At 34.9% G+C, this 20,787-nt stretch overlaps 1 protein-coding gene across 1 annotated transcript in view; it reads right to left on the bottom strand.

Moving 5' to 3' along the window:
* CCDC178 (coiled-coil domain containing 178) overlaps positions 1 to 20,787 on the bottom strand; it is a 388,650-nt gene that overhangs the window by 237,445 nt on the left and 130,418 nt on the right. The window contains exons 13-17 of the mRNA XM_061169232.1: positions 13,637 to 13,699; positions 12,327 to 12,488; positions 10,507 to 10,620; positions 5,423 to 5,568; positions 2,276 to 2,435 (exon numbers count right to left, since the gene is read on the bottom strand). Coding sequence (XP_061025215.1) covers positions 2,276 to 2,435; positions 5,423 to 5,568; positions 10,507 to 10,620; positions 12,327 to 12,488; positions 13,637 to 13,699 — 645 coding nt within the window. The remainder of the gene's footprint in view (positions 1 to 2,275; positions 2,436 to 5,422; positions 5,569 to 10,506; positions 10,621 to 12,326; positions 12,489 to 13,636; positions 13,700 to 20,787) is intronic.

Below are 20,787 nucleotides of genomic sequence, written 5' to 3'. Positions count from 1 at the left end.
TATCATGCATGTGGACAGAAAAATTACACCCAAAAAAGCATACATTCATCCATTTAATCATTCATTCAGTCATTCAATGAATTTTCATTGAGACCCTCCCTTGTGCCAGGCATAGTTCTGAGCTTTTAGGATACAGAGAGGAATGTGGCAGAAAATTTCCTGTCCTCATAAAGAATACATTATAGCAGGATTAGTCAGACAGCAAAGAAGTAAAAACGAATGAACAAAGCAAGTTCAGATAGAGATTGGTGCTAAGAAAAAAACCTGAGACTATGTGATGTGTTTGAATGGCTGGGTGTAGGTACACTTTGGGATGGGAAAGCAGAGACAGCTTCGGGATGAAAAGAAATACAGCTCTCAATTACTGAGAGGCTAGTTATACAGGATTTTTTCCCTTCATCTCTCTCCTGATGACCATATTTTGTCATTTCACTAATTATTATGGTTCCATTAAAGTGTTGAAATGCCACTCAGTAAATGATTCCTGAAATCCCACTGTGTCCTCAGCACCAGTACAATTGGAAAATGTGGTAGAATTCAAACAAATAATTCCACTGCTGTGATAAAATATGAGGTGGGAAATGATGCTTAAGTCAGTAAGTAACTTAAAGCTTCTTGTTTTGAGAGCTGCATTTGACTTTAAGCTTCCCCAGTCCATCAAACCTCCAGGAACTCCTCCAAGAGGAGGCAACATTTGTTGCCACTAGATGGCACCAGTTATTTTCATATTTTTAAGACAAAAAACACAAAAACCCAACATACCTTTTTCTATGTAAAAGCCACATTTAAAAGGGAAAAATGTTACTTGGCACTATTATTAATAAAAGTATTGTTCTTTTATTAATAAGTTTCTTATAGGAGGGATCACAGCAATAGCATTATAGATGGTATGTTCATTCACTCACATACATGTCTATTCGATATATATTTGTTCCAAATAATCTTTTTGAAAGTGTATTAGCAATGTCTTTGAAATGTTAAAAGGCAAAAAAGGAATTGAATTTATTGAATACATATCATAATTGAATATATAAATATCAGGATCAAAAATATCTGATAAAAGTATATTATAATACATATAATTTTTAAAGTTTTGCAGGAAATAGTTTTAATAAAACGCAGTAGAGTTGTTTATTTTTTTATTATTTTTACTTTATTTTAATTTTTTATTGAAGTATAGTTGATTTACAATGTTGTATTAGTTTCAGGTGTATAGCAAAGTGATTCAGATATATGTATATATCTATATATATATATATATATATTTTTTCCAGATTCTTTTTCCTTACAGGTTATTACAAAATACTGAGTATAGTTCCCTGTGCTATACAGTAGGTCCTTGTTGGTTATCTATTTTATATATAGTAGTGTGTATATGTTAATCTCAAACTCCTAATTTATCTCCCCCTCCTTTCCCCTTTGGTAACCATAAGTTTGTTTTCTATGCCATACTCTTTAGAATTTTTAATTTCATATCAAAACAACATTCTGCAGTATTTTGAATTAATTTTATACTTCCTATAACTTTGTTGCTAATCTGTTTCCATCATTCCTAGAGGTTGTTTATTTTTGAGAAGTAATTTCTGTTGCATCTCAAGTAATAGTAATATTTATAAATATATTTTTAAAAACCATGGTATTTATTATGTCAATTAAATGTAACAAAAACTCTTATGAAATGTAAAATGGGATGTGAATCACTTAGCTAAATGTATATCATTTAGTCATATATCAAAAAATTTAATATGTATAGCTTTATAAAACTTCAGATCTAAAAAGACACATTTTATCATATGATCTCCTTGTTTCTGACTAGTTACTGTTCAATTAAAACATATGCAAGTATAAAATATCCTCATTTTTTAAAAAGAAGTGGCTGGTAAACATTCAAATTATGTTTATTCAGAAACAAAATTAACTATTTTCACATTTCCTGTTAAAAACATAAAAATGGCTCTGAATAACCTGCCATCAGTAGACTTTGAAATAAAAGTACAGTGACAAAAAAAAAAAAAAAGTACAGTGACAAAATGAGAGTGCACATAAAATGCACTGAAAAGAATGCATACAGCATTCATATGCTGTATGAATATAATTACTTATAGGAAATAAAAGAAAAAATGAAAAGTTGAATGTTTAGTATGCTAACATATTTATTTAAAAAATCTAAACATCTTTGCTACTTCAGTATGAAAAATGAGTGCCTCAAACTAGCTGTTAATTTGACTATCACTATATTTCCTTCATTCTAAAACAGTCCAAAAATAATACTCACCTTAATATTTGATAGATTTCTTTGCCTCATGGTAAAGAGTGTTCTGTATCTCTGTTCTTCCTCATAGATTCTCTCTTCACAGGCTTTTTTCTCATTTATGAGATGATCAAACACAGCTTGTGCATGTTCCTTTTTCTCTCTCATGGCTATAAACTGGTCCCTATGACAAAAGAAAGAATTGCATTTGCCATTAATCAATTCACATTTAATTTTCTGATGTGCATTTATGATACATTTTAAAATACCCAATATTGAAAAATCTTAGAACTGAATGGCTATGCAAAAATTCCCTAGTCCTTTTCATAGGCCTGTCTCCATGAGCTACATCTAAATGATCCAGGTGGAAGACAATCTCTGGGGATTTAGCGGATTCTCTTGGCTGCCTACCCAGTGTGCCTCTGTTTTGTTGTCATTCCAGAAGAACTCCCCCTCCATGCAGCATATAACTCCAAGGGTACATTCTGATTAGATTAAGCCAACCAGCAAGAGGTTAATTATTCACCACTAAACATATATATTAAGACAGTGCAATCAGATGAAAGGCAAGAGCTGAATTCCATGTAGGAGGGGCTCAATTCACTAAATGTGAACAAGGAGTCCTGTTTTCAAATTTGCTGACAACAGCCATAGTGTAGAGAAAGAAACAAAAAATGAGTACCATGTGCTAAGCTGCTGAATCAACAAACCCTGCAGCCTGCCCTACCTAGAGGCCTCCTGTTACATAAGATAATACGTTTCACTATTGTTTAAGCTGGTGTTTGAGTGTGTGTGTGTGTGTGTGCCCTCGCGTGTGTATATGTGCCCTTGTGTATTTTGTCATTTGCAACTAAGTACATCCTGACACAGAGGTAAAATTATTTTTATGGTGAAATCAGTAGTTATATTAGGAACTATACTAGTAGAAAAAGCATCAAAAAGTGGTTAAAACAATACTGCAAAAATAAATACGCTTTAGAAATAACTGCCAGACTTGATCAGTAACCCAGAATCTAGAATAAGCAGAGCTGCAAAAGCTCAGCACAGTCTTATGTTACCCACATTCGTTTTCATCTCTACTGGTATGGAAAATTGAATCATCTGCACAGTTAGTTATAAAGGCAGCAGGACTAAAATTTTTGAGGGGCTAAAATGTTAAAGTGCTTTGAATATAATATCTCATTTAATACAACAACCACCCTATGAAAGAATAATTATTTCAGCGATCTAACAGATGAAAAACCTAAACTTCGGTATTATTAGCTTGTGTAAGCTAACTAGTAAATGACAGAACCAGAATTCAAATCCAGTTCCGACTACCTCTATTTGATTCAGCACCTCAACACAAAGTACTCATGTTTTTCCTCTCTCTCTACTATGGCTGTTATCAGGAAATTTGAAAACATGACTCTAGTCACATTTTTTAGATGGGTGCCTCTCCTTTTAAATGGAATAAAGTCCTTCCCTTTCATCTGTCTTGCCTCTGTTTTTTCCACTTCATCACTCGTACTAACAACATCCTATGTAAGCATTCACTAATATCAACATTGACACTAGGTGAAAGTATCAGTAGATTATTCCTAGTACAGTTAATCTTCAGTAATCTTCCGTTCCAGTCCTAGTTTAGGGAGTCAATATGCACAGTCAAAAGAGCACACACTTTGGAACAGGACAAACCTAAGCTGGAGTAGCTCTACCACTAATTAGCAGTGCAATCTTCATCATTTAATTTCCCCGAGCCTCTGTGTCTCTGGCATTCATGTGGGAATGTTATGACAGGATTTAAGAATTCACTGTGAGAACTGGACGAGATAGGTGCTTAGATTGCCCACAAAATGCCTGGCACACTAGGAAGTCAATCAATGTTAGCTTTAAATCTTACCTGACACTGTCCATCATCACTGTTAATTAACAGATTTGTAAATGATACACAGTGTCAGCTATTCTTTTTCTCCTCTTCCAGGGCAAAGGCAGAGTTTGGTCAAGTTTAGGGATGGAATTGATTCACTGGGACACCGTGACTGTTCTTGCCTGAAGGGCAATATAATCTAGGTACAGGATGGAAGAAAATGCAAGAATTGAAATGGTAAGAATCCTGGGAAAAAAAATTTCATCAGCTCCTGAACAAAATATAAGTTTAGTGTAAATTATATAATTTCAGGCTTATCCCTTTGAGCCCCCAAATATTCTTACAGATATTAAACAATATGGATACATATCTTTCAAAGTAAACAACGTTTCCTTGTTTTCTTACCTGATATTCTATATATGATTTAGTAATTTTCAGGTAAAGCTGTATGATCATTTTGAAAGTAAGTTTTGTAATAAACTTAAATAAAAAATAAAATCCTGTTGTAATAGCTAAACAAATCCTTGTTGAGTTCATTGACTTGACTCCATTAAGATACATGGTATTAGAGTGTGCATAACTATTTTTCTGACACTTTATCCCTCAAGTGTTATGATTTTGCTAATGCTGTATTAACCTTCTATATTTAAATCAGACCATCATTCCTAAATGGGACCAATGCATATTCCTCCAGTAGTCCTCCAAATCCTGTTCTCAATGTATTACAAAATAGAAAATACTCAATAAGAACCAAGAAGAGTAAAGGAAGAGTATGTGAGTTCTAAGTGGGGGTCTATGGATACAATAAGAGTCTTAAAGCATGATCATTCTCAAAGTGCAAGGCCTTTGTCAGGTATGCCCCAGACTAATGAGGGGACTGTGTAAGAGGCTTTTGAAGACAATTAATGTGAATAAATTACATGAGGTTTTATAGAATTTCTAAACTCTTACCTCAAAACTGTTATCAAAAAAGGTTGTGTGAAAAAATATATATTATTAACGACGTCATATAAGTGAAAAATGCTGAAATTAGTGGGAGAGGTTATGAATTTCATAATGAATAAAAGTTATGCTTGGAAAAGGAGAAACATTAGCAGTTATTTAAATAAGAATAAACCCAGAGGAGCAATGAAAAATGACAGCAATTTATGATTATGTTTTTAAGCCAAAATTATCAAATATCACATGTATATTTCACATCAAATCATGATAGAAAATATGGATCATTTTAAGAATAAATTTTAAACATGGAAATTTGATCGCATCTCTTTTATAAATGATATATTAAGCATTTAATATTTTGATAAATTTTAAGTACTTACTTTAAACAGTCAAGTGTGTGGTCAAAAACATTCTTTTCCTTTTGTTTTTCTTCTAAGTCTTTATTCAATTGATTTATTTTTGCAAGATAAATAATTGTTTTTCTTTTAGTGGTCTCTATTTCTTTAAAAGTTATTGAGCGTTTATCCTGAAAAAAAAATTCAGGAATATTTTAAGTACTAGGATTTTCAAATCCTTGCAATTTAGAAACACAAATACTTTCGGCCATGTGAACAATTAAAAGCAAATAGTAACCTCTTATCAATATAAGTAACAACTTAGGTTTGTGTTCTCTTCTCTTACATCTGATGAGGTTTTCTAAAAGAAGGGTTATAACTATGTATTCTCTCTCCCCGCCCTTCCTCTCCCTCCCTCTCTACCCTGCACTAACTTGTCTCCCCTCCCACACACATACATGCACAACTGAAAGGCATGTCTTTTAAGATGCCAGCATGTGGTCATGGGTTATCAAACATGTACACTAAAGGCAGGCAAGAATATATATTGTTCTGATGTTTAAGAAAAAGAAGTCAATGTTTAATACCAGCACAATTCCCCAAGGCTGGCCAGTCCAATTCCAGATTGGAGATTTGATTTTGTATCGATTTTTGCATGATCCCTTCGTAATTGTTGGTGTTGATGTTGACGGACTGATCGACTGACTGGGTGACTGACTTATGGAAGGTTGTTTTTCCCCGCATCTCGCACTGCTTCTAGCTGGTGCGGCTCTCCCAGTGGAGTTCACAGTCTCAGCTGTTCCCGTTGCTCCTGTTTTCCTCCAGTTTTCCCCATGTGCTTTCTAATTCTTTCTCTACTCTTACAGATTTCAAGAAGAATGAATTGCTTATCTTTTATACTTATTTTATTATAAAAATCTTCTGTTTGTCCAAGATTTGGAAAACTGAGTACTGTATTTGAATTTTCATATCATCCCTTCTCTTCTTTTTTTTTTCTGGAACTTCTGGAACTCTTCTACTAATAAATGGGGTTTTTTTGGTTTGTTTGTTTGTTTGGTACCAGAAGGTAGTTGAGATGGCTGACAAGGATTCTCCAGTGGGCCTACTAGGATATTATGTTATTTCTGGGAGAAAAATTCAACCAAACAAAAAGTGTGAGGAGGCACAAGTATGGGTAAAAATAAGTAGGAACAAGTCAGCGAGGATGGGCAATCGTGGGTACAGCATGCTATCACTAAACCTGACTTTTCATTCAGATTCCATAACACATGCCGTAATCTTCAATGATGATTTTCATGGGAAACTGAGATTTCAGAAGCAATGGTGTCAACAACTTAGACCATACCAGCCAATTCAGCAATGCTGAAGGTGGTGCCAGAGGATTTTACACTAAAGGAAAGAAAGAGTGCAATTCCTGCAGACAGCAGTGAAAAGCAAAAAGTGTATTTTGACACCTTTCATAGGTACCATCAGTGAGTCTTTGGTAAATGCGAGCACCATAGCCCCTTCCATGGCATCAAAAATATTAGAGATGTCCCCAAAGTGCGAAAAGAAATTGTTAGATGCCACATGTCGATCAAGAGTATATATCAACATCTGCATATCTTGAGTGAGCAAAAGCTTGGGGACTCTAAGAACCGTTTGTGAGTCTTGATGAATGCCGAAGTGTCACTAGAGCAAATGGGAATCGAGGCATAAACAGTACATTTATAATTCTTTGGCTTATTTTTTTTCTCTAGCCTGGTGACACAGGTTTCAGCAATTTTGAGGCTTTCCACCCAATGACAGTTTCATGTCCAGACCCGGGAGGGTCTAGAAATCTAAAATGAAGTTAATTAACGTTTTACCATACAAGATTTTTCATTATCTCCTTATCTCAAAAATTTGAAAACCACATATTTTAAAAATATTAGATAATAAAAATTATATTCAGATTCTAAATTATTAATTTCAGATATTTTTAATATTTATTTAAGATTTAACAAACACTTTTATGTTATCTAAATACAATATGTCCAGATTCCACACTTAAGATTTAACTTGGGGTTAAACATAAAATTCAGTAATACTGTTTAGCTTGGCCCATGATTGAAATGCTTACACACAGTAAAAGATAAAATTATTTGTCTAACTTATGTTCTTAGAAGGTAGAAATGCTGCTGTAGTGTTGTTTATATACCAGTCAACATAATGAGGACTTAATAAGTGCTATTAATGATGTTTGCAAGTTTCTTCGGGATGGGGTTCCATAGCATGACACACAAGGCATTTCTTCATCTAGGCATTGCCCGTCTCACTAGCTTCATATATTTGCACTCTTATAATAGGTGCCCTGCTCTCTGGTCATACCGAAGTGCTTGCAATTCCACAAACACATAGCATTCTCACATGATCTCCTTGCTTTGCAAACACAAGGTCTGTTTCTAAAAAGCCCTTACTTCATTTCTTCAGTTAAAATGTATATAATAATAATAATAATAATGCTAACAATAATAATGGAAACCGTTTGTTGAATGTTTCCAGTGCCAATTATTCTTTTAGTCTTTCTGTGTGTATCATCTCTGTTCTCTAAACATCACGGCAAGGCAAATATTCAACCTTCAATTTCTCCATTAGTAATTATCATTCTTAGATATCACCTCCTCTGAAAAATCTTCCTGGATGCCCTTGATTCAGCTGCGTTTCCTCCTTCTTGACTCTTCTCACACCATTACACCATTGTCGTGGCTCTGCTCACAATGTATTAAGGCTGTCTGTTTCCTTGTCTGATCCCCAGCAAGATGATGTGTTTCTTGAGTGAACCAACTTCTTCTTTTACTTGTCCAACTCCAGGAGCTTCCAACAGTGTTTAAGACATTTTAAGTACTCAGTAGTAATTGGAAAGACAAATCAATTTGAAGGACAAACAAAAAAATGAACCCTTCTTCTCTAACCCTCAAACTCTTAGTAACTTCTATAATACGGAGCATACACACAAAGTATTCAGCCACGTTTTTCATTGGAATTTATTTATATTTGTTAACCTTTGGCAATTTTTAGTTAATATTTTAGCAAATATTCAGATGTGGATATAAGAACTGTGGTGGCATTCCACTGCAGTCTTGAACACATATGTTTTATCTTTTGTGACACATGTTACAAGTAATTTGTCATCAATAACCGTAGTGTGCTGGGTTGTAAGAGCTGGCCTGAATGTTTTGTTCCTGATTTTAATGGATTTATTTTTAATGTTTCATAATTAATTATCATGTTCACTGGAAAATACTGGTAGACACTATAACACATGTTATTAAGGTATGGATGTTTTCATTATGTATCTAGACAGTTAAGAGGTTTTTTTAAATAAATCAGTGGCTTTCGAATTTTATCAAATATTTTAGGCTGTCTTTCACTTGTGTAAATGCAGTGAAGTATATTAGTACACTTGTTTATGCTGAATCACCTTCACATTCTTCAAAGGAATCTTATTTTGTAAAGTATATTATTTTTAGCACATTATAAAATTCAATTCACTGATATATTTAAGATTTTGTCATCTATGTTCATAAGTGAGATCACCTACAGATTTCTTACTTATGCTAATATTTTTCAGTTATGGTTTCAGGGTTATATTTTTATAGAATAAATTTAGAAGCTTTCCATGCTTTCTTATGCTCTCTACCTGGTTTTTGTGGGGAGGCCTATAAAGCATCTGTGCTTGTTCTTGCCTTTATTGGTAGAGTTTAGACCAGTTTTATTGTTATTGATCCATTTTTGTTATTTTTTTCTCTTCACCCAGTTTTCATCATTTGTATTTTAAAAATAAATTATATACTTCATCAATATTTTAAAACAAATTGCTATGCAATTTCGTATATAATTATGTCTCTTTTAATTTTTCTCATGGCATGTTCTTTTTGCCTTTCATGGATATGCCAAGTATTTTTAGTTCTTCTTACCAAAATAATTTATTGGTAATACCAAATTATAATGTTGGCCCATTCCATAAATTTTGCTTTATAGTTTATCATCAGTCACTTGTAATAAATGGTAATTTATATTTCTAAATATTCCTTAACACAGAAGTAAATAAAGAAAATGTGATTTAAAAAATATTTCCAGTGGTCTACATATTTTTTCTTTCTGCTATATTTTTTGTTATTGAGTTCTGATTTTACTTCACTGGGGTCAATAAAAGTAACCTGTATGATTTGACCAGTATAATGTAATGGTTAGGAGCAGAGCTTCTAGTGCCAGATACATTGAATCTCAACACCACCATTAACAAGCTGGGTGAAACTGAACAAGTTAATGAAAAAACAATGCATCAGATTCTTCAACTGTAGAATGGAGATAATAATAGTACACTCTTCATAGGGTTATCATGAAGATGAAATTAGTTAATAGGTCTGAGCACTTAGAACAATGCCTGACATAAAAAACATGCAAAATATTAATATCTGTTATTATCATTATACATATTATTTTCCTTGGTAATTTTAAAAAATATTTGTTTTGTGGCCCTTTAACTTTATTTAAAGGATATGATTACACCTCCATCTCATGGCCCACAAGCTGTCCACTAACAAATCATATTGGTGCTACCTTTAAAATATATCCAGAGGATAGCAAGTTAAAGACAATGGACTATCTCTACTTTCCCATATCCAATGATTATCTAAAGTTAGAATGTTACATGTGAGGATTTCAAGGGAGTAAATATTTCTAAGTTGGAAAAAGCCCTGAAGTCCTTTGATATATAGCCATTTGTTCATGCTGCCTACATACCAGCTTGAGGGTAACATTTAGATGTCAGATATTAACAAATGTTTCAATCTGTACATTGGTCTCATGTTAGAAACATGGTAGTATCTCAGACACTACAAATCCCTATCTCTACTTTGTAGGAGAGGTAACAGGAGGATACACTGGACCAGTGGGAAAGACACTGTAAGAGAGAAAATGAAGACACAGGGACTGTGTGTGTGTGTGTGCGTGCGTGCCCATGTGCATGCATGCATGCAGAATCAATTTAGTGCAACCAATTAGAAATGAGAGACATTCACCTAAAATTAAATTTGCTGGCATAGTTTTCATTGAGATGAAAAGGTTGTAAATTCAAAATTATTTTTTGACATTAAATTTCTTACCTCAGTTTTTATTAACGCATCCTGGGTTTTCTTCCCCTTTCTTCGCAACTTTTTCTTTGTTTTCTCTACATTTCTTTTAACATATTCTTTCCTCTCAATTATTTCACCTAGTAACTATAGGACATTTAGAAATTAAGATGTGCAACATTTACAATCCAATTATCTTGGTTTAGACCAGATAGTTCCCAAGCGACTATTTTAATAACAACAACATATATTTTGGTATAAAAGGAAAGGAATTCACCACACATGAATCACAAAAACATACTAGGATATCCATATTCCCAATATTCAATTTGAATTACCCAAGGAAATAAAAGTCTAATCAATTTTAGCTAAGTAACAAAAACTAATTAACTCACATAAAAATAATAAATTTTCCTCACAATATTTAAAATATTTTAACCAAAATTAAAACTCCAAATATTCAGCAATCATTATAGAAAGTGTATGAAAACTTACTCTTTCCAGGAGTTTATGCTAAGTTAATAGTTCTTATGATTTATACACTATTAAAGAATAATAAAACAAAAATGATTACTGCACTACAAGAAGGTATAAAACAATGGCTATTATAAAATAAGAAAAAATAAGTCATTAATCTTTTCTGGAATTCATTATCCTACTCAGATGATTACACCAAGGCTTTGATGCAATTAATAAACTCCTATCATTAATGTAAGGAGGAGCCATTATTAAAATCATTTATCTCACTAGGTGTTAGTACTGGTTATATATTCATTACATGAGCTCTAGGATAAGCATTTAGAAGCCCCAAGAAGTACACTCAGAATTTGCTGTTTCCATGGTTTATGGCATTGTACAAGTGGCTTCATGCAGGTAGGCCCAAGTTTTCTCATGTCTATGTTACAGATAAACTCTCTCTTGCCTACTTCAGAGAGATGCTTTGAAGATCAAAATACACATTCGTAATAGGAAAACTTTGAAAATCACGAAGTTTTTAAAATAATGAAATTTTGAAAATTATTAAAGACTAAGAATATAAAGTTACATCATCATTTGCAAAGAAAAAAAAACCCTGTTGCCAAAATGGCCCAAATGAATATACGTATGTCCTCCCTGCAGCCGAGGACAAGAATGTATAATTCCTACCACACCTTCTACTTCTCCAAAAGACTAATGATATGATGTATGCATATTTTTCTACTAAATTTTTCTTTGGGAAGGGCTAGTAATATCAGTCACTGCCATAAACCTGTTGTTTTGAAAATATTTTATCAACATTTGCTTTATTTTTCATCCTAGCTGTCTTAACTTCATTTACATACATCAAAAATTTACCACGAAAATGTCAAGATGCATTATATTCTATAGTTGCGCAAACGTAGTTTTGGAATTTTATTAACAAGCAGTGAAGACTTTGAATTAAATTTACTACAGTGGGTAATCATACCAGATAAATCACTACTCACCCATTTGAAAACTGCTTTTCCTAAGTACTCTCTAAGATAAAGTGTGGGGTTCCAGGTAACAGCGTTAATAGTCTTGCTATACTTTTCTTAGTATAGCAACCCATCAAAATTACGCTCTCCTAGAGTAAAGAAAAGTAACTCCAAAGAAGGAAAGAGGAGATAAAGAAAGTATTATCTTTAAATATTACTTCACCTAAGGATATACCTATATCTAATTCCACTGTAGATCAGTTGTGTGGTCATAAAATAGTTACTTATTTTGTCCATGCTTTTATGTCTTCCTATGTGAAATCATAATTTTCCAAATGATAATGTAAAATCGCATACATGATTTATTGACCTGAATATTTCTGCAAATTAGTTTCTGGATTAATTATAAATGCTTACATCAGAATGTTCTTTGTGGCAAGTTCTGATTTTTACAGCTTCTTCTTCTAGTTTAAGCAGTGATATCTCCATTTCTGCCAGTGCTAAGGCATATATTGCTTTCTTTCTCATAAGATCCTGTTTCTCAAGTGCCTGTTCTTCTTGAAGGGAAAGCAGTCTTTTCTGCCAGCAAAGATTTTTTAAATGATTCATCGTTATTAATTACCTAAACATTTATTGAGACTCTATCCTGTGCTGGTCAGTAATGTCTAAAAATCAAAACAATAAATGCCACCATAAAAAAGCAATAGGTATGAATATAGCATATTTAAAAAGAACAGAGGTAATATTACAAAAAATGAGGGAAAAAATTTAATAGACAATAAAAATCAGATATCCTTAAGTAAGTACTGGAGGATAATAAGGTTAGACGACACGTTAATGACAAATATTGAAATATATGTAATTCCTGCATTCTAAGACCAAATAAAACCAATAAACAAGAAGTTAATAACAAACTATTAAGCAAAAAGGACTGGAAGATTACAGAATTACTGGGCTTATCTACAGAGAGAAATAAATTAGGTAATTTGGCGCTTTCAAGCATATAGAATTAGAGAGACACTGCTTTCATACGTTTGAAAATATCAAATTTCCCAATAGAAAAAAATCACAAAATTTGTGTTTGCTTCAAAGAGGAACAGAGGTGCAGATAATCTTAAATAATTTTTAAAATTAACACTGTCTTGGACTGTTTTGCCTCTTGATTTTATTCTTTTTATAGTAATGGTTTCAAATACTTATGTATTTCTGAAGGGGAGGCAGTCTACAAACATGCCAGGGTTCAGAACACCCAATCTAGGTTCCAAAGGATATGCAGGTGGTAGATAAAGATTTTTTAAAAAGTAAAATTGATTTTGCTAGTTATAATGCTTTAGTTTCAAAATCTTTATATAGAAATATCATAGCATGTTTTCTTTTCAGTCTTAAATAAAAGAGTCCAATTGAAAGACATTAAATGTAAAGAAAACATATCATCACAAAGGAAACTAAAGAGACACTTAGGAATAAGATCCCACTGCCCTTTTACTAGGCTGGCAGAAATTCCTATTAAACCACAAAATGAGATATGTGTATGAGAGGTCAGTTTCTTTATGCATAATCAGACACTGCTAGTCGTACACAGAGGGCAACTGTCATCATCTAAGGAGAGAAAACTGCTGGCTTGCAAACCAAGTAGTGAAAAGATGCCTCATTACAGACAAATTTAAAATGTTACATAAAATGCAAATTAAAGGAAGAATAAAATATTGAAACCAAATTGGGATTACCTGAATCATCACTCCATGAGCCACTTCACCTCGAGTGAGTTTTTTCAAGAATTCTTCTCTGCCCTATATATTATCAAATTTTTTAAAAAGGAGGTTTTATTTATAGAATATCAGAAAACATTTTAAGACAACTGCTAACATAAAATGCATTTTACTTAGGTTAAAACGAAGAGTAAACTGCTCATTACAAATTGAGTGTTATAATTTTTTATAAATAAACCTGATGTTATCTGAGGCAAAATTAGTAAGTGCTACAAGACCAGGAAATAGAATTCAGAATTTCCGTTCAATAAACTGCTCATTACAAATTGAGTGTTATAATTTTTTATAAATAAACCTGATGTTATCTGAGGCAAAATTAGTAAGTGCTACAAGACCAGGAAATAGAATACAGAATTTCCGTTCAATTCAGTTTGTATTTCATAATCCTGAACTAAAATACTGAAGTAGGAAAATCAAAAAGGAAAAACTAGATAGTCTTCGATCTCTCTTTTTAAAAACTATCTGTTTGTATTTAATAATATTTTCCAGAATGAACACATTCAATTTTGAAAGCAAAGTAAATTCAAGTTTAAAGTTTGCAAAATATGATCAGATTCTCCATTTGGCTAGAAAAAAAATTTTTTTTTTCCTTTCTTATTTTTAAAAAATCATTTCTTGAAAGTTAGTGGGCAAAAAATATGTGGAAAAATCTTCTCTTTTGCTACTTGGATATAGAGTCTTAAATTCTTCATAGTTGTACTTTATATTATCACACAACCAGATTTGGAAATAACTCAAAAATTTCCTTCTGCTTTTAGAATTACATCTTGGAACCTCTTATTGAGGGAGGAGCGGTCTTGGATTTAAGCTGTCCTCCATATTCAAAAGAGATGTATAGCTTTGTAAAGAACAACAGTGGAGGTGCAGAAATGTCTCTAAAATTCCTACTTCATTACCGAACCCCTCATCATATCACAGAGTCTACACAGACATTATAAAGAAACAAGTCAGTAAGTCTCTCCTACAACCCTTCCTTTTCTTAGTATAGCAACCCATCAAAATTACGCTCTCCTAGAGTAAAGAAAAGTAACTCCAAAGAAGGAAAGAGGAGATAAAGAAAGTATTATCTTTAAATATTACTTCACCTAAGGATATACCTATATCTAAAACCAATTTATACAATGATGTATTTTGATAATTTAAAAGAAATCAGTTGCCTTTTTTAAAAAAATAGATCTTTAAAGGAGCATAATTGCTTCACAATACTGTGTTAGTTTCCATTGTACAAAAAAGTGAATCAGCCATATGCATACATATATCCCCATGTCCCCTCCCTCTCAAGCCTCCCTCCCACCTTCCCTATCCCACCCCTCTAGGTGGTCACAAAGCACTGAGCTGATCTCCCTGTGCTATGCTGCTGCTTCCCACTAGCTAACTATTTTACATTCGGTAGTGTATATATGTCGATGCTACTCTCACTTCACCCCAGCTTCCCCCTCCCATCCCGTGTCCTCAAGTCCATTCTCTAGGTCTATGTCTTTATTCCTGCCCTGGCACTAGGTTCATCAGTACCAATGTTTTTTTTTTAGATTCTATATATATGTGTTAGAATACGGTATTTGTTTTTCTCTTTCTGACTTACTTCATTCTGTATGACAGACTCTAGGTCCATCCACCTCACTACAAATAACTCAATTTTGCTTCTTATGGCTGAGTAATATTCCACTGTATATATGTGCCACATCTTCTTTATCCATTCATCTGTTGATGGTCATTTAGGTTGGTTCCATGTCCTGGCTATTGTAAATAGTGCTGCAATGAACATTGGGGTACATGTCTCTTTTTGAATTATGGTTTTCTCAGGGTATATGCCCAGTAGTGGCATTGCTGGTTCATATGGTAGTTCTATTTTTAGGTTTTTAAGGAACCTGCATACTGTTCTCCATAGTGGTTGTATCAATTTACATTCCCACCAAAAGTGCAAGAGGGTTCCCTTTTCTCCACATTCTCTCCAGCATTTATTGTTTCTAGATTTTTTGATAATGCCCATTCTGACTGGTGTGAGGTGATACCTCATTGCAGCTTTGATTTGCATTTCTCTAATAATTAGTGATGTTGAGCAGCTTTTCATGTGCCTCTTGGCCATCTGTATGTCTTCTTTGGTAAAATGTCTATTTAGGTCTTCTGCCCATTTTTTAATTGGGTTGTTTGTTTTTTTGAGATTGAGCTGCATGAGCTATTTGTATATTTTGGAGATTAATCCTTTGTCTGTTGTTTCATTTGCAAATATTTTCTCCCATTCTGAGGGTTGTCTTTTCATCTTGTTTATGGTTTCCTTTGCTGTGCAAAAGCTTTGAAGTTTCATTAGGTCCCATTTGTTTATTTTTGTTTTTATTTCCATTACTCTAGGAGGCGGGTCAAAAAAGATCTTGCTGTGGTTTATGTCAGAGTGTTTTTCCTGTTTCCCTCTAAGAGTTTTATAGTGTCTGGACTTACATTTAGGTCTCTAATCCATTTTGAGTTTATTTCTGTGTATGGTGTTAGGTAGTGTTCTAATTTCATTCTTTTACATGTAGCTGTCCAGTTTTCCAAGCACCACTTATTGAAGAGGCTGTCTTTTCTCCATTGTATGTTCTTGCCTCCTTTGTCGTAAATTAGGTGACCATATGTGCGTGGGTTTATCTCTGGGCTTTCTATCCTGTTCCATTGATCTACATTTCTGTTTTTGTGCCAGTACCACACTGTGTTGATTACTGTTGCTTTGTAGTATAGTTTGAAGTTGGGGAGCCTGATTCCTCCAGCTCCATTTTTCTTTCTCAAGATTGCTTTGGCTATTGGGGGTCTTTTGTGTTTCCATATGAATTGTAAAATTTTTTGTTCTAATTCTGTGATGAATGCCATTGGTAGATGAATAGGGACTTCATTGAATCTGTAGATTGCTTTGGTAGTTGCCTCTTCTAACATGACAACAGATACAGTGGTTTTATCAAATAAACATTTAATAATGGAGCCAAATTAAAAATGCCTCTACAGACTGGAAAAAAATATACTGTATTCCAGAATAGCATGTTACATTTGAACTTTGTCTGAAAGTAACTGAAAAATGTGTGTGTGTGTGTGTGTGTGTGTATCAAGGAGATGAGTTGGGAAATAGTAAGGCATGAAGCTGAAATGATAAACTATCAGCTTATACATAATCTTTTAAGGCATAGTAAGAAAATTAGTGAAGAATGTTAAGCAAGGTGTCTGTTGCAGAAAGGTCACTCTGGTTGCAATGGGGATTAGTTTGTGTTTCCTTAAAATTCATTCATTCATCTTTTGAAGTTTTTTTTGTTTTTTTTAATTGTCAGTAAGAGAGAAATCTATTGTTTAAGTGAATTCAAGTCCTTGAACGTATATAAATTAACATCGTTCAAGAAGAACTTGTGAATATAAGGCCAATAAAAACTGTAGACAGTATATGAGACATTATAATAAAATAGACCAGAAGTCTGAAGGTGCAAGAGTAAAACAATTGCATTTCTTTGAAAAGAAGGGAAAGAGTCCCTTGAAATTTTGAAATCTGTATTTCTATACAAAACCAACTCAACCTATTACCAGTGGACAAATCTGCACTCTCCATCAGAAAAACATCTGGAGTTTCACTCTTTCCTCTCAGGGGACTCTTTCAAGGTCTGTTTTCTACCATGCCCCAGACCTCTGTGACTCAGAGAGCAAGGTCAAATGACTGGTCACCAAAATGGAAAATAGCTGTTACTTACTGCTTGGGCTGCCAATTGCAACTTCCACCAGCCACAGGGAGTGTTTCCAGCCAGATGCTCAAGGCCTTCCCTCAGTATTACTGCCTTTCTGAAAGTCTGATCGGTGCACCAGGGCACTGGTAAACTGCTGGGAAGTTGACCAGTTCCTAGGAGAACTACTGACTAACCATGACCTTCAAAACATCCTAAAACATGCCAAAGACTGAAATAAGGTGATCTCTGATGGTCACAGGTCTCAGGCCACACAGTGAAATATCTGAGTGAGGTGGCTTATTTGTCTTCCCGCCCTGTTGTCACAGGCAGCGTTCTCTGTAAAGCTGACTCCGAGGTGGGGTTTGGTATGCAGGATTCTTATTAAGGAGTGCACCTGGAATCAACTCCTGTTGGACTGGAGCGGGGACCAGTGGGAAGATAGGGAGAGGATCAAGGACTGGGCACAAACATAGGCTGAGCTGCAAAGCAGCCCAACAACAACCTCGGTCAGCTCCATGGGGAGTCCTGGAGCAAGAACGGGCCTTCGGCTTTGCCCCAAGTCAGGCCAAAGTGGCAAGGCTACTCCTTTATTTATAAGTCGTTGGATATGAGCTGTCCCAGGAAGGGGAATGACCTTAAGAAAAGTGACTTAACTGATTCCTGAAGTAGAATCTGGGCAGTTATGTCCACTAAACAATACATATATACGTCATGAATCCCCTTGATAAAACTACTATTAGTGCTACTAAGACTTACGACTGAAGTATTATTACCTGCCTACTATGTAGAGTTACCTTTTTTCGACTTCATAATGAAATCCATGAAATCGCTATTATTGTCCCCTTTTGCAAATGGGAAAACTGGGACAGATTATATAAATTGGCAAAAAGCAAAAAGCTAGCACACATTGGAAGCAGGATGCTAATCCACACTGAGAGCCCAGGGACTTTATCTCATTGACTTAGGATCTCAGTGACACCTGGATACCTAGGACCCTTCAACGTGAGTGGAATATTTAGTGTAGAGCCTTCTGACTCTTATGTCCTTGCAAAGCCTGCCTTTCCATGAGACTTTCCAGGCAATAGGATTGTCAGATTCTGTAACTCAGCCGCCTATTCCACAGATAGAGGAATGGAACCGAGACTTTGTGTTCAAGAGGTGTCAATCTGCCAGTGATGCCATAGCTGGTTCTCAAACAGAATCTTCTAAGAAGGTTATGAACACTGGGGATATGCTGCTTTTTTAATTCTTCAACTCTATGACATAAATCACAGCAAGAACCTTTTTGACCCACCTCCTAGAGAAATAGAAATAAAAACAAAAATAAACAAATGGGACCTAATGAAACTTCAAAGCTTTTGCACAGCAAAGGAAACCATAAACAAGATGAAAAGACAACCCTCAGAATGGGAGAAAATATTTGCAAATGAAACAACAGACAAAGGATTAATCTCCAAAATTTACAAGCAGCTCATGCAGCTCAATATCAAAAAAACAAACAACCCAATCCAAAAATGGACAGAAGACCTAAGTAGACGTTTCTCCAGAGAAGACATACAGATTGCCAACAAACACATGAAAGGATGCTCAACATCACTAATCATTAGAGAGATGCAAATCAAAACTACAACGAGATATCACCTCACACCAGTCAGAATGGCCATCATGAAAAAATCTACAGGGGCTTCCCTGGTGGCGCAGTGGTTGAGAATCTGCCTGCCAACGCAGGGGACATGGGTTCGAGCCCTGGTCTGGGAAGATCCCACATGCCACGGAGCAACTAGGCCCGTGAGCCACAACTACTGAGCCTGCGCGTCTGGAGCCTGTGCTCCGCAACAAGAGAGGCCGCGATAGTGAGAGGCCCGCGCACCGCGATGAAGAGTGGCCCCCGCTTGCCGCAACTAGAGAAAGCCCTTGCACAGAAACGAAGATGCAACACAGCCAAAAACAAAAATAAATAAATAAATAAAAATAATTAAAAAAAAAATCTACAACGAATAAATGCTGGAGAGGGTGTGGAGAAAAGGGAACCCTCTTGCACTGTTGGTGGGAATGTCAATTGATACAGCCACTATGGAGAACAGTATGGAGGTTCCTTAAAAAACTAAAAATAGAACTACCATACGACCCAGCAATCCCACTACTGGGCATATACCCTGAGAAAACCATAATTCAAAAAGAGTCATGTACCACAATGTTCATCGCAGCTCTACTTACAATAGCCAGGACATGGAAGCAACCTAAGTGTCCATCGACAGATGAATGGATAAAGAAGATGTGGCACATATATACAATGGAATATTACTCAGCCATAAAAAGAAACGAAACTGAGTTATTTGTAGTGAGGTGGATGGACCTAGAGTCTGTCATACAGAGTGAAGTAAGTCAGCAAGAGAAAAACAAACACCGTATGCTAACACATATATATGGAATCCAAAAAGATAAAAAATTTTAAAAATGGTTATGAAGAACCTAGGGGCAGGACAGGAATAAAGACACAGACGTAGAGAATGGACTTGATGACACGGGTAGGGGGAAGGGTAAGCTGGGACAAAGTGAGAGAGTGGCATGGACATATATACACTACCAAATGTAAAACAGATAGCTAGTGGGAAGCAGCCGCATAGCACAGGGAGATCAGCTTGGTGCTTTGTGACCACCTAGAGGGGTGGGATAGGGAGGGTGGGAGGGAGGGAGATGCAAGAGGGAGGGGATATGGGGATATATGTATATGTATAGCTGATTCACTTTGTTATAAAGCAGAAACTAACACACCATTGTAAAGCAATTATACTCCAATAAAGATGCTTAAAAAAAAAAAAAAGTGTGGTCTTCTTAGTAGAACACTGATTGCACTATCATTGAAAATGTTCAAAAAGAGAGGCTGGACAATGACAAAGAGCTACAGTAGTTGTAAAAAGATTTGTGGATTTAATCATATAAGTACCACTTTTGAGAATTTGCTGTATCCCAGGCAATTTCCTAGAATGTTTTATATATACAGGCAGCCCTCGTCTTGTAGGATGCCATGCTTACTGAAACTTGTGCCTGTGGGGACCGTGCATAATAGGAACATGGCTCAGATATGTACAAGTTTCAGCTAACTTGATGCTGTGCAAAGTGAGGGCTGCCTGTGTGTATGTGTGTGTGTGTGCTTGCGCATGCACGCATCTGTATGTAAGTGAATCATCATGTCCATTTAGTGACCTAGCTACAGTTATCCACATTCAAAGATGAGAAAACTAAGACCATAGATGTCATGGCATTTGCCCCATGACTAACATTCAACAAGTATCAATACTCAAGACTGCTGATACTACAGCTTGGGCACACTCTATAGCACTTTGAAGTAAGCCCCCTCCTCTACCCTCAGTTTTCCAGTACTCTGTTTGGTACACAATATCTGCTGAATGAACAATTTATTGAATAAATGCA

This window comes from Eubalaena glacialis, chromosome 15 (genome assembly GCF_028564815.1).
Source record: "Eubalaena glacialis isolate mEubGla1 chromosome 15, mEubGla1.1.hap2.+ XY, whole genome shotgun sequence".
Lineage (NCBI taxonomy): Eukaryota > Metazoa > Chordata > Mammalia > Artiodactyla > Balaenidae > Eubalaena > Eubalaena glacialis.
Note: the sequence above shows the minus strand (reverse complement) of the source record. Positions and strands in the feature narration are given on the sequence as shown.